This window comes from Abramis brama (genome assembly GCF_963993115.1).
Source record: "Abramis brama genome assembly, chromosome: 1".
In the NCBI taxonomy this organism is placed as follows: domain Eukaryota; kingdom Metazoa; phylum Chordata; class Actinopteri; order Cypriniformes; family Leuciscidae; genus Abramis; species Abramis brama.
Window position 1 is genome coordinate 23,300,915 of NC_139963.1, and position 14,026 is coordinate 23,314,940.

A 14,026-nucleotide genomic window follows, 5' to 3' on the forward strand; every position below is an offset into this window, starting at 1 on the left:
ATTAGATAAGTTTTTTAAAAATAAAGTTCAGTATTAATTTCGTTTACTCATGCCCGTTCACAGTAGGTTTAGCATGCTAACATCATCAGCTGACAGTCTTTGCTGTATTACAGCCTTTCTTTCATCACCACTCACATCTTGAAGACGAATTCAAAGGGTACAATTTTAACTGACATGCTCACTTGCAACTACAGGAAAAATACAATTTTATAGTTGGTTTGATTTTATGTGGAGGTTCATTCTGATGGACTGAGAGATTTTTTTGAACCCAAACAATTTTTGGCCTGTTGACTGCAATCTCCGGGATGAAATTACTTTGTCATTATGTCTACCGCTCACTGAATGAGATGAAAAATGAAACAGCGTTTTCCTTTATACCTTATACAACATTTTACGTTGAAAACAGTATTTTTTCCCATACTAAAACAGCAAAATAAGTATATTTTACATGACAGAGTACAGAATTCACGTTCACTTACCTGCACAGATCAACCAGACTTGAGCCGGAAGTACCGCCTCATTTCAACCTATGATTGGTCAGTGGGTGGAAAGCCGTCTGCTGATTGGCTGGTTTATGTGTTTTTAGAGAGAGATGGGCTTACGAGTGAAAGTAAAAAAATATGTAACTTTGCAAAAGAGTTGATTTTTGTTTATTTGTTTGAATTTATTGTGTATTAAATATACAAGTACCCAACATACTGTCACGTTTGAACATACCTCAGGCCTATTAAATAGCTTAATATCGCAGTATCTTTGTCTGTTGTTGTCATTCTCGCAACTGTCGCAAGCTATTTTATAAATGTCAGCGCATATCTACGGGAATACATTATTATTAAGACATTTATAATTAAGTTAAAAATGCCGAAACCTTCTTACATTGTCCAGTGAAGGAACATCCCATTTCAGTTGTTTTTTACAGCAGTATAAATAACTAGGCATTCGAGTGGAATCATGGCATTTTGATGAAAAACAATGGTAATTTTACGAGCCTATGCACTTTTGAACAGTGTTTAAGAAAAAGCCAAGTTTAGATTAGTGTACAGGTTTCGTATTTTTCTTCAATGAACACATCAGGACGTTCAGTCAAAGTTGTTTATTCTATTACCTTTTAATTCCTTAAAATGTACAATAAGAAGCATTTAGCAGAGATCAAAAACATTTTATAATAATAAACATGTTCTGGTAAAATAAAATCCATGAAAGATACTTTGTGCACATTTTCTGTTCATCAGTATTATCCTCAACAGCACCAACATTTCAGAAAATTGTCTCAAGAAGTCTGACCACTGGTCACTGTGCCATACAAGTGTTGTAAATTTGGACATTGTGGTATGGGTTCCTAAACACACAGTAAGACTAATGTGTGCCAAGGAAACCACCACACCCATATGCTTATCGTTTAAGCAACAATTCTCTAATCAATGTCTTGCAGCTAGGCAAAAATATGGGTGCAGATGTTTTGAAGGTTCATAACTGTTTGAGTAAAACAGATGAGTGTGAGAGTGGCAAATTGTTCGAAAAAAAAAATGAAAAAAATAATACAAATAAATTAAAACATAAGAAGTGCTTTTTGAGTATCACTCACAGGTTTTAAAATCTGGTGGAAAAAAACTGCATCATTCAGAACTAGTACTTTCTAAGGTTAACTTTCAAAAAGATTTTTCTTCTAAACAGATGGCAATCTGATAGAAGATATGCAGTTTACATTGAATCTCTTAAGCCAAACACTTTTTTAATTTGGATGTGGGCAGAAAGTGCTTTTTTTTCTCCCAGCAATCACGTTCCATGAAGAAAAAGGGAGGGGAGAGGAATCAAAGGACTACCAACTCTTACACAGGTCTTTATTCAGAGTAAATGGCGATAAAATAACATAAAAGGCCTACGCATTAAGACAGGAACATCGATGAATGTCTGTGGCTCTTTTTTGAGTCTTAAATTGACAGTTAACTTGTTGAGAAGACAGTGGAGTCATTGGCAAATAAGGGCAATTTGAGCTCAGACAGAACTTGAATTCTTCAAGTGATCATGTCTGCGATAAAGGTGACGATGCCAGTGACGATGAGGGATGAGACAGGACCAGAAGATCAGACCGATGAGAGACCTCTAAGGCATGATGACGAGGGGGTGGAAAAAGGCAAGAACGAATGATGAAAATAAAATGACAGAAATGAGGAGGTACTGTTATTAGCAGCAGTTTGTTTTCCTTTTTTTCTTCTTCCTCCTTTTTCAGAGCTGGAGTCTTCGAGTAGCCCCCATATTGGCATATTTTTTTTTTCAAAGTCCAGAGTGGTGTCCAGGGGCTACAGAACCTCATCGCTCTCCGCGGTGTGGAGCTGCGTGTCATCAGCGTCCGTCATACTGCTCTCCTGTGACTCCTCCACCTCCGCTGCTGAGACCAAGCAACAACATTAGATAGAGCACACAGCACCACTTAAATGGCTCACTGGGTAGGATACTTACTTGAGTAGTAGGGATAGTCATCAGGAGTGACAGGTTCATCATCATCTGGGAGGTATCGCTTATCTATGGCCTCTTTGATCTGATTATTGGCCCCTTTGGGGTCTAAGTCCATGGCCCAAGAGAAGTTCATTAGTGCCAGATGAGTCTGGCCAAGCTTCTTATAGACCTATAAAGATGATGTACATTTGTTTAGTGGACGTTTTTAAAATGATGATATCAGCATATAGCTGATGTAAAATATATGCAAGTAAGCAGCTGAGCTTTAGGTGTACCTTTCCTATTAAGAAGTAAACAAGGGACTCTTTGGGAACTATTTGCTTTAGCTCTTCAAGCTCCTGCAGAGCCGCCTGTGAAGAATGAATTAGTTACTTAACATTTAAAAATGTATATCATCTTGGCCGACTGATGTAAGAAGTTGATAAGTACCTTGTACTTTTCATTGGCAAAGAGAATAGAGGCCCTATGAAATTTGCATAGCGGGTTCTTGGGGTCGATGCTAATGGCTCTGTTCAGGGTCTCCAGTGCATGGTCTGATTTTTTCAAAGCATGTTGAACCTGATTTGGAGCACATGAGAATGGATATAAAGGTAGCAACGCAACAAGTACATATAGAGCTAGTCTGACATTTCAAATTCCAAGTAATAATCTTGCACTGTCATTTACCTAAGAAATAAGAGGATGTGATCCACAAATTCAGGCTGAATCACTTTAGACTGATACTATTTTCCCTGCATTCGATTTACTCACCACTCCAATATGACAGAGCAGTACAGAGCTCTGAGGATTGATGCTCAAAGCCTTCTTGAAATGAATCTCAGCTAGGTTAAACTTCTCCTGCTTGTAGTAAATCATTCCCAAGCCGTACCTGAAGTAGCAGACAACATAAAATTAACTAGTGAGATTCAACTTTCATTTTATGCACTTTAGGTTTTATCAAATGTAGTCTCTCGTTTCCAAAGTCAAAGAGTAGAGTCTGAACCATACCAGGCATTGTAGTGACGTTTATTGAGGCGTATAGCATTGCGGAAGCAGCCCAAGGCTTTCTCCAGCTCCTCTGTGAGAACTAGTTCATGCCCTAATAGTGTGTATGCATATGCAAAGCTGGGGTCCACCTGGATGGCCCGTGTGAAGAACTTAATGGCAATGTCATGCTCCCGCTGTAAGCTGAAACAGTTACCGGCCACACACCAGGGCTGTACACAGAGAGAAGAAAAATTAAACCATGAGATAAAGCACTGCTAACAAAACCTGTGCATTTGCTATATTGCAATGAGAAACTTACCTCTGGTGAGTTTTTGTCCATGTCAGTGAGATCTTTAGAGAGGGCAGAAAGCGCCACATCCTTCTGTAAATGCCAGAGTGTTGTGGAATAGATCTCCATGCCTTCCACTCGATAGCTCTCGATACGCCGGACTTCTGAGAAAATCCTCTCCGCCTGGTTAAACAGACCGAAAAATTCAGTCTTGGTTACCTTTTCTGTAAGAATAACTAGAAATAAATAATTTTTACCACTGATAAGTTCTTGAATGCCTTCAATTATAAATGATGTCATCTGATTTAAGCAGCCCTGACTCACCTGCATGTATTCAGCCAGTTCAAAGTGGGCTCGCCCGATCTGACCCAGCACCCACCCTGTGTTGTAGTGGTGTGAAGGCAGCTGACTTAAGATGTTAATGGCCTCTCTGCAGTTATAAGAGCAGAGAGCTTGATAGCCCCTCCCAATATCCCGCATCAACGTCATCAGCCCATCTGAATAAAACAAAGGAGAAAAAATGAAGAACCTGCTTCAGTTTTGCAGAAATTTAATTATTTGCAATAGTAAAAAAAAAAAAAAAAAAGATAAATAGATAGATGTGTTTATAGTTCTTCCAATACATCTTAAAAAGACAAGCATTCTCAGATACCTGCAGCAGCCTTTTGTAAATTAAAAGCTTGGAACTGTGGTGAGCTGATGTTGCCTTTGCCCTCCGATATGGAAGAATCCAGCTTGAGGATCTCAATGCTCTCATTCAGGTTAGATGGGGTGATTCCTCCCTTACCCGTTTTCGTTTTGGTCTTTCGGTTAGGAATCTTGGTGGGGAACTTCATTTTCAGCTTCTTACTATTCTCCTATTCAATTCCATCATTAACAGAGTGTTAATAAAACCTTCTCTCTCTCTCTCTTTTTTTTTTTGCAAATGTATATGCATAAACTTGCATGCGTAAAAGACAGTACCTTGGCAGTGGAGCTGGCACTGGTGAAGAGTCTTGAGCTCCGCCGTGGCTGCACATTTGGGGGAGCAGCAATGGTTGGGCTCAGCACTTGTGGTGTAGTACTACAAACCAGAAAGAGATGTCATCAGAAGCCATTATCATAGCTATTAATTGCCTATATAAATGTGTAGTGATATTTACCTGGTCTGTGGGGCAGTGGTCTGAGTTTGGTTGAAAGGGTTTGGAATGACCTCTCTGCTGTTGCCACTCTGTGCAAACACTGACTTCGTCCCCACTTGGCTAATTCTACTGACGGCCTGAAATGGGGGAGGGGATCGTTTATTTTTTACAAAGCCTTGCATAAATGTTTTTTTTTTTATAAAAGTTTATTTTTATAGTCTGTATTATAAATGACACACAGAAGAATTTTTCACACTCTTGTGGAATAATGACATAATGCATGTCATTCAGCAAAACAATTCAGCAATAAAAAAAAAAAAAAAATAGGGTGCAAAATAGTAATATACAAACTAAATGACTCTTCCAGTGCAAAAAACCTTGGATAATGGTATAAAACGTAAAAAAATTAAAATAGAAAAAAACCCTGCATTCATTCAAAAGTGTAAAACAAAGCCCCTTTAAAAGTCCCATGGGAATATTATAACAGCAAGCTGCTATAAGCAAAGAAGATTACCTTCTTTGGAGGGCCAGGTGGAGGAGGTGGTTCCATCCCAGTTCCACTGTGACCGTAATTCTGAAGGTACGTTGGGTCTCCCGGGCTCGGCTCCAGAGGCAAAATTCCAAAACTTCACAGTTTTAAACAGAAATAACAATTACTAGAATGAAATCATAAGATAACCAAAGTTCTGCCAATTTATCACATTCATAATCGGAATCAATTAAGAAAAAAAAGTACTTGGAACTACATTAAAAAAAGTATTATGCATGTGTGAGGCATAACAGCCCTAATGTTCAATTTGGGTCTCTCAAAGTGGTCGTTACCTTGGTGTTAGGGGGCTGAGTGTGGCTGTGCCCCCCAGCAAACAGCGGCCACTCTTGGGTTTGTTTTGCACCTGTTTGGATAACAGTGAGCCACCGGTGCCCAGTGGAATGGAGTCTGGCGAGATGACGGAGGAGTCGATGTAGGACACAGAGGAGTCCGTATTCAGGGAGTACTTTGAATTAGAAGATTCTAGATTGAGCCGGTTTAGCTCCTTTAGAGAGGGAAGAAAGACGATGCCAAGATATGATGAAGAAGATAATCATAGTTCACAACATTAAATATAATAGTCAACCCATGCCCCTCATATTCTTAATGCATAAACAAATCTGTCTTTATAAAACATAAAATGCATGGCAAACCAGAGGAAGGACATACCAAAGTATCCTGTGGGGTCTCCATTAGGACGGTGTCGACTTGTCTGTGTCCCATGTTGTTACTAGGTGTGTGCGCAGGGCTGATGGGAGGAGGGGGGATGCCTCCTCCACTGCCTCCACTGAAATTCTGCAAGGAGGTCAATCTGAAGATCTGTTCTGGATCCGGTCGTTCCCCTGTAGCACAGAGGGCACAGTTTAAAATCACATTATCTAACATCTCCTCATGGAGTCCTGTAACTGTGTAGCTTGGATAAGGTTGGATAATGACCCTAATTAATAACGGAAAAGAAACTCACCAATCTGACACAGAGACTCAAATGGAGACCATAAGAAAGGGTTCTCGGTCATGCTCTTTTGGTAACATTCAGCTCCTTTTGCTATTCGATCTGTTTTGCTGCAGGGACAAAGAAAGGTGTATTAGTTTTGTGCATGATCACCAAAATTAGCCACTGAAAATGTTTCAGTTCATAAAATGCCATTTTTGGGTTTCTGCCAAAATACACAATAGGCTGAAAATGTCAACAACAAAAATCAAAACTTTACAATCCAATAACAATCTCTGACAAAGAAAACAGCAGGGTTTTTTTTAATTCAATGTAAATAACAATGGATTATTTGCTGTAAGAAAATGTCACAATTATAGCTGTCGAGAACCACAGCTTCAGTGAGACGCTCACGGAGAAACCCAAACACACAGCGAGCACAACAGCATAACTTGACGTCTACAGAGGTGTATTGCAGACAAAATTAAAACATTACAGATTTAGCTGTGTGCATTTCCTAGTTGTGTATTGAAGTACACATCCCCAAAAGTGTGTACTTTTTCTGTTTTCTGAATTGCGATTTTTCTGGTTAAAATTAAGATCTTTTTTTCAAATGAAATATGTATATATAAGAACACCTGGTTTGTTGTGCTTGTGCTTATCATATTAATCATCATAATTAATCATAATATTATCATATTAATTATTATTAGTCATATTAATATATACAGTGAGGAAAATAAGTATTTGAACACCCTGCTATTTTGCAAGTTCTCCCACTTGGAAATCATGGAGGGGTCTGAAATTGTCATCGTAAGTGCATGTCCACTGTGAGAGACATAATCTAAAAAAAAAAAAAATCAAGAAATCACAATATATGATTTTTTAACTATTTATTTGTATGATACAGCTGCAAATAAGTATTTGAACACCTGTCTATCAGCTAGAATTCTGACCCTCAAAGACCTGTTAGTCTGCCTTTAAAATGTCCACCTCCACTCCATTTATTATCCTAAATTAGATGCACCTGTTTGAGGTCGTTAGCTGCATAAAGACACCTGTCCACCCCATACAATCAGTAAGAATCCAACTACTAACATGGCCAAGACCAAAGAGCTGTCCAAAGACACTAGAGACAAAAATGTACACCTCCACAAGGCTGGAAAGGGCTACGGGGAAATTGCCAAGCAGCTTGGTGAAAAAAGGTCCACTGTTGGAGCAATAATTAGAAAATGGAAGAAGCTAAACATGACTGTCAATCTCCCTCGGACTGGGGCTCCATGCAAGATCTCACCTCGTGGGGTCTCAATGATCCTAAGAAAGGTGAGAAATCAGCCCAGAACTACACGGGAGGAGCTGGTCAATGACCTGAAAAGAGCTGGGACCACCGTTTCCAAGGTTACTGTTGGTAATACACTAAGACGTCATGGTTTGAAATCATGCATGGCACGGAAGGTTCCCCTGCTTAAACCAGCACATGTCAAGGCCCGTCTTAAGTTTGCCAATGACCATTTGGATGATCCAGAGGAGTCATGGGAGAAAGTCATGTGGTCAGATGAGACCAAAATAGAACTTTTTGGTCCTAATTCCACTAAACGTGTTTGGAGGAAGAAGAATGATGAGTACCATCCCAAGAACACCATCCCTACTGTGAAGCATGGGGGTGGTAGCATCATGCTTTGGGGGTGTTTTTCTGCACATGGGACAGGGCGACTGCACTGTATTAAGGAGAGGATGACTGGGGCCATGTATTGCGAGATTTTGGTGAACAACCTCCTTCCCTCAGTTAGAGCATTGAAGATGGGTCGAGGCTGGGTCTTCCAACATGACAATGACCCGAAGCACACAGCCAGGATAACCAAGGAGTGGCTCTGTAAGAAGCATATCAAGGTTCTGGTGTGGCCTAGCCAGTCTCCAGACCTAAACCCAATAGATAATCTTTGGAGGGAGCTCAAACTCCGTGTTTCTCAGCGACAGCCCAGAAACCTGACTGATCTAGAGAAGATCTGTGTGGAGGAGTGGGCCAAAATCCCTCCTGCAGTGTGTGCAAACCTGGTGAAAAACTACAGGAAACGTTTGACCTCTGTAATTGCAAACAAAGGCTACTGTACCAAATATTAACATTGATTTTCTCAGGTGTTCAAATACTTATTTGCAGCTGTATCATACAAATAAATAGTTAAAAAATCATACATTGTGATTTCTGGATTTTTTTTTTTTAGATTATGTCTCTCACAGTGGACATGCACCTACGATGACAATTTCAGACCCCTCCATGATTTCTAAGTGGGAGAACTTGTAAAATAGCAGGGTGTTCAAATACTTATTTTCCTCACTGTATATATATATATATATATATATATATATATATATATATATATATATATATATATATATATATATATATTTTAATATGACTAATAATAATTAATGATTATTATTTCTAAATAAACATTTAACAAAATAAGAAATATTACTATTGCAATAACATTTACATTTTTAAAAATTAAAAATAGAGTATTTAAGAATAAACATAATATAATATTAAGAAAATAATAATATTTGTATTTTACAGAAAACTTATTTTTACTAAATTATTTAAAAATTGCAGGGTTACCTGTTAACATGCAGGCAGCCTATGACTATAAATCATTAGAAAGGTCTAAGGATTTATTATAAAAATATTATATTATAATTTTCAAAATCTGTGACAATCATTTATTATTTTTGTCAGGAGGTATGCAAAGTCAAAAACGGAGTCCATGTTTTTAATATGAAATATGAGCTTTTTATGCATCCAGTGTGGGGAAAAAAAACTTCTGTACACTGGAGAAAAACATATGTAATATCATATCAATTTCTTTAGAGAGAAGTATTATTTTTCCTATTTTTTAACCCAAAATAGGATGGAGTGAGCATTACTAGGCGTTTGTTTACTGGATGCCAAAAGGCGCCCTCGAGCAGAAACTCCAAATATGCCTTGCAGAAGTAATACAATGACATTCCCGGAAATCTCAATTCAGCCAATACAGCTATCACTGTAGATGAATTTAAATGAAGATAGAAGCGCTTTCTTCTATTCTTAAAGCCTTCTCTGGTATTTTCATAATAATAAAGTATATTTATAATGTAAAGCAAATCAACATAACCTTTATGTTATCACAACCTTTACCTTTGTCTCCCTAATTCCGTGATAAGAAGCCACATTAGATCGACTGATGATATGAAGCGAGTAAAAACATGTTATTAAATGTTGTCTTTTGTTGGACAACAGGTTTACAAGTTTGAGATGATGTTTGGTGCAGGTTGTTTTTCAAATGCACGATTGCACGTTATAAGTGACTCAAACTTGCAGTGCTTTTAGAGATGGAGCAGCATTTACTACTGATCACAGAGCCGCTCTTCACGAACATATATTTATTTAAATAAAATAAATAAATAAAAAAATCTCCATGAGTGCAAAACAAAATACTCAAAACAGTCCTGTCTGTCTCTAAATCCATTACAGCTTTGGTTCCAGTCAGCTGTATCCACAAGTTAAACAACAAAGACTCTCACTAGTGTCTCTTTCCCAGGAACAACTGCAGAGAATCTGTATTTTCTCTGTATTTTCATTAAGGTTCACTGATTTCAGTAGGTCAAGGTAAGTAGACAAACAATCTCAACATACCAGTAGATTTGCCCCAGCAGTGCCAGAGTGAAGCAGGCGGAGTCTCCAAACTCAGTAATGATGTCATCTTGGCTCTTCTGTTTGTTAAGGACTCCTCCGGTCAGAATCTGTTCTCCCTCTGCCAACCTGACAGAGAAAAATATAAATAACTCAAAACTTGCAATTCAAAACAGTATTCATCGTTAATGAGATCTATAGCTTTCAGTCCCAATCATTCTTATGATTAACATCCTATATTTCATTACATGGCCCTCAGGTAGAGATGTCCAAAGTACTTCTACTTCAATACTAAAGTAAAGATACCAGACATTCTACAGTAATTGGTAGTACTTAAAACTCTTAGGATTTAAAGACGTTCACAGCCAATGGCATGTTTTGCTCAAAATGTTAGGTACAAATGTATACATGGTCACTTTGTCTTGAAGGGCCCTATCATATACCCAGCGCAATGGAGCGCCAGCGACGCAAGGGTTTTTTGCTAGTTTCAGCCTGACCCAGTTATCATTTTCACGTCCTGCGCCACGTTGTTTAAATAGCAAATACATTTGCACCCATTTGTGTGCCCATGGGCGTGCTGGTCTGAAAACGAGGTGTGTTCAGGCGCATTGTAGTCATGTTCCTATTTTGAGGCAACTGAAATAGACTGCGCCATTGACCAACTGAAACCTGGTCTAAAGTGAATGGCGCAATCTTTTTTTTGTTATTTAAAGAGCGTTATTTTGTTATTTTTAGTATGTGCGCCTATAGGCGAGTCCACAATGCACATACACTCTGCTTATTACACACACAGGGATGCCCAGCAGCACACAAACTAGCTAAAAATATTGTGTTCATAAAGATATGGTGGAATCCGGCTTGTCCCATAGATGGTCTGCTTCCGCGTTTTAACCTCACGCACGAACAGATCCGTTTCCTCTCTGGAGACGCGTTCAGTCTTTCCGCATGCAAATTCAGCCATGTAAATAGCGAATCTGCCATGGCGCGAGCGCAACTGGCTTTTAAAGGGAATGGGAAATTACAGTCTGATTGTTTTTTTTGCATGTTACGCCAAAAACACACCCATTACCCATTAAAAGAATAGGGACAACCCTTTTAGACCATGCGCTGGGTGCGCCGACCATTTTCCCCGTCGTTAAACTAGCAAAAGTGGATACAGACATTGCGCCGCGCGCTTTAAACCGTACGCTTAGATTGTTAAAATAGGGCTCAAAGGGTTAGTTCACCCAAAATTTTTTATTCTGTCATTATTTACTCACGTCATGTCGTTCCAAACCCGTAAGACTTTCGTCATCTTCATAACACAAATGAAGATCAAATGAAATCTGTGAGCTTTCTGTCCTTCCACTGACAGCCTACGCTGTCACTTTCAAGCCCCAGAAAGGTAGTAAAGAAAATCAAAAAGTACTCCATGTGACTCCAGTGGTTTAACATACATTTTATGAAGTAACATGAGTGCTTGCTTTGTGCAAAAAAACAATTTACCACTTTATTTACAAAATATTAATCTCCAACGCACATTCACTAGACTAGAGCACCATGATTCATGCACGTTATGTTGACGCGAGAGCAAACGTTGTTGCGTGAACGTGCATTGGAGATTCATATTTTACAACCTTTCTGGGGCTTGCAAGTGGTAGTTGCGTAGACTTTCAATTTAGGTACAGAAAGGTCTCAGATTTTATTAAAAAGATCTTCATTTGTGTTTCGAAGATGAATGAATGTCTTTTGGACATAGGTTTGGAACGACATGACGTTGAGTAATTAATGACAATTTTCATTTTTGGGTGAAAAACCTTTTAAGTGAAAGTAAACAGAATAAAAGACAGTATAAATGCAGAGACTTGCTGCTGCCTATTATCTCATAATATTATTATATTAGTAGCATATAGCAGTTGCTTTTGAATATTGCTATGATTGTGAGGTATTGAGTATTTTATAAGGAATATCAGAGATATTAGAAATAGGCACTGGGATATGATGATCATGAGTCATGTGTTATGATTAGCTGGGGAATCATCCATACTTGCTCAGTTCCACACAGCACTTGGCAAGGAGATATTTGCATTGTGGCGTGGTGCAGCTGTGTCCTTTCAGGAGGTGGTAGGCCTTGTACGCTTTCCCTGAACGGTAATAGCATGTGGCCAGCAGGAAAAGTGCCTCTTCTGAATGGACTGGCAGGCAAAAAGAAAAGAATATTCATAAGAACACAAATGATAGAAGGGAACAGGATTTGTCCTAAATTATATAATCAGTCTGGATTTAATATGATGGACATAAAAAATAATGCAAGCAGTGTAAGGTATTTTAAACAGTTAATGTTCGAAGGGTAAAATTAATACAAATGTCAGCTTCCATTTTGAGTCACACAAAGTTGTTTTAATGCAATGCCTCGGCTCAGCTCTGAAAGATGAGGGGAAATGGAGGATGTTGTCTGTCTGTACTGAGCATGATTTGTGCAATTACCCTCAGCATAGAGCCTCTCTGCCAGGAATACAGCATCTCGGTAGGCGTAGTGGTTCAGAGCATGCCATACAGCAGCCTATGGATCAAAACAGAGCTGCTGTTACCTTCATCCCTTTTACAGTTAGCAATAAGGAAGATACATAACAAAAATGGTCAACAATAGCAGGTTAATGATTTTATTAACACCTGGCAGCAAGTAGGCTATACAACTGATCATCAAAACTGCAGATGAAATTAACTCCTACACAAACAATGAGACTGCAAAGATTTTCAAATGTATATGAAATTATTTACTGTCATTAAATCATGTCTTAATCACAGTTTCAGGAAATGGTGAACGATTTCAGTAAAGGTATACACAAAGGTTCCAGAGAAGGAGGGAAGCCAGCTGATATTGACTGACAGATGTGATGCATCCAAAATACTGACTAGGTAGGCAGCTCATTCTGATTTGAGACAGCCAATGTGTACACATTGTATATGCATTTGAATTGATGTCTGACAGACATAAATTACACAGGTTTAAGAGCTGTACTCGATGAACAGTTGGCTAGCTAATATCTGACGAAGACTTATAAAACCCACAACCTTTAACGTTTATGTTGGCCAATTAAAACAGCATAACTTATAAATATGAAAATACACATTTAAAAGGCAATCACATGTTATGTTTTTATTTCTAAGGAGCTCATATATCAAACAACTAACCAACTCCAGAATTGCTAATCATCAAATCACTTCAAATGCACTGGTTAATGTTACTTTTCCTATATTCTCTTCAGCAATCTCTGTAAACATGCAAATCTACAATTTACAATTATCCTTACCCCAGCAGATATTTTCACACAAGCGTCAAAATGAAACATCACTACCCCAATAATAAAAAACCCAATAAATCAGGCAGCTGGCTAACCTGCAAAACAACACATTAGCTTGCCTGCAAACTACTAACAAACAAAAAAACTGCCCCAAGTTGACAAGCACTGCATTTATTAAAACAGCAATTGTAAATACAAATAAAAGCAATATATTGTATGTTTAAGTGCAGGTTTTGTGTGAGGTAAAGGGCAGAGGCCCTTAGCATTAGCCGCTAACTGAGGCCGCGGTGTAGCAGCGCACAATCATCCGGTCTCTCGGGCTGGATAAAAGTCTTCTCCCGCAATTGGGAGTGCAATGGAGCGCTTTAATATTTAATTCAAATACCTGGACAGGTTCCTGCAACACCGTCATTCCGTAGCCAGGCTCCTCTTCACCTCCTTTTTTTAGTTTCTTCGCTCCTTCTTCAGTCGCTTTCTTAGCTCAATATCCACTCCAGGCCAGAAGTAGCAAAACTAGCATCGAAGATTTGAACATTCCAACCGTTATCGTGAATCCGGAAATACCCGAACACAACCGATTCAAATACACACTTTACGATAAGGGGCGAATTCTGTCGGAAATAGCCGATTAGGAATTCTCCAATTTTCGGAATCTTCGGGCGAAGCAGGTACAGGCGACATAAAAAATAAAAGACATAAAAAAAATATATATATATATATATATACAGTGTATAATATGACATCTCCTGTTTGTTTACCGTTGGATGCTTAGCTGAACAGGA

The 14,026-nt window shown here is 38.5% G+C and overlaps 1 protein-coding gene across 2 annotated transcripts; it reads right to left on the reverse strand.

The window, feature by feature from the left end:
* Nucleotides 1-1,078: 1,078 nt before the first annotated feature.
* On the reverse strand, nt 1,079-13,787 carry cdc27 (cell division cycle 27). 2 transcript variants are annotated; one of them, XM_084127980.1, is made up of 19 exons: nt 13,630-13,787; nt 12,427-12,502; nt 11,987-12,134; nt 9,964-10,089; nt 6,327-6,424; nt 6,032-6,204; nt 5,656-5,867; nt 5,348-5,459; nt 4,855-4,970; nt 4,676-4,775; nt 4,365-4,569; nt 4,037-4,209; nt 3,743-3,895; nt 3,445-3,653; nt 3,208-3,325; nt 2,887-3,015; nt 2,733-2,807; nt 2,461-2,626; nt 1,079-2,386 (listed from the first exon to the last, which is right to left on the reverse strand). In XM_084127980.1, exons 1-19 carry the CDS (start codon nt 13,654-13,656, stop codon nt 2,301-2,303), a joined length of 2,502 nt encoding a protein of 833 aa, XP_083984106.1. In that variant the 5' UTR covers nt 13,657-13,787; the 3' UTR covers nt 1,079-2,300. The 2 variants fall into 2 exon arrangements, with proteins under 2 accessions (XP_083984106.1, XP_083984105.1); XM_084127979.1 differs by having other exon boundaries at nt 1,079-2,389.
* Nucleotides 13,788-14,026: the final 239 nt, after the last annotated feature.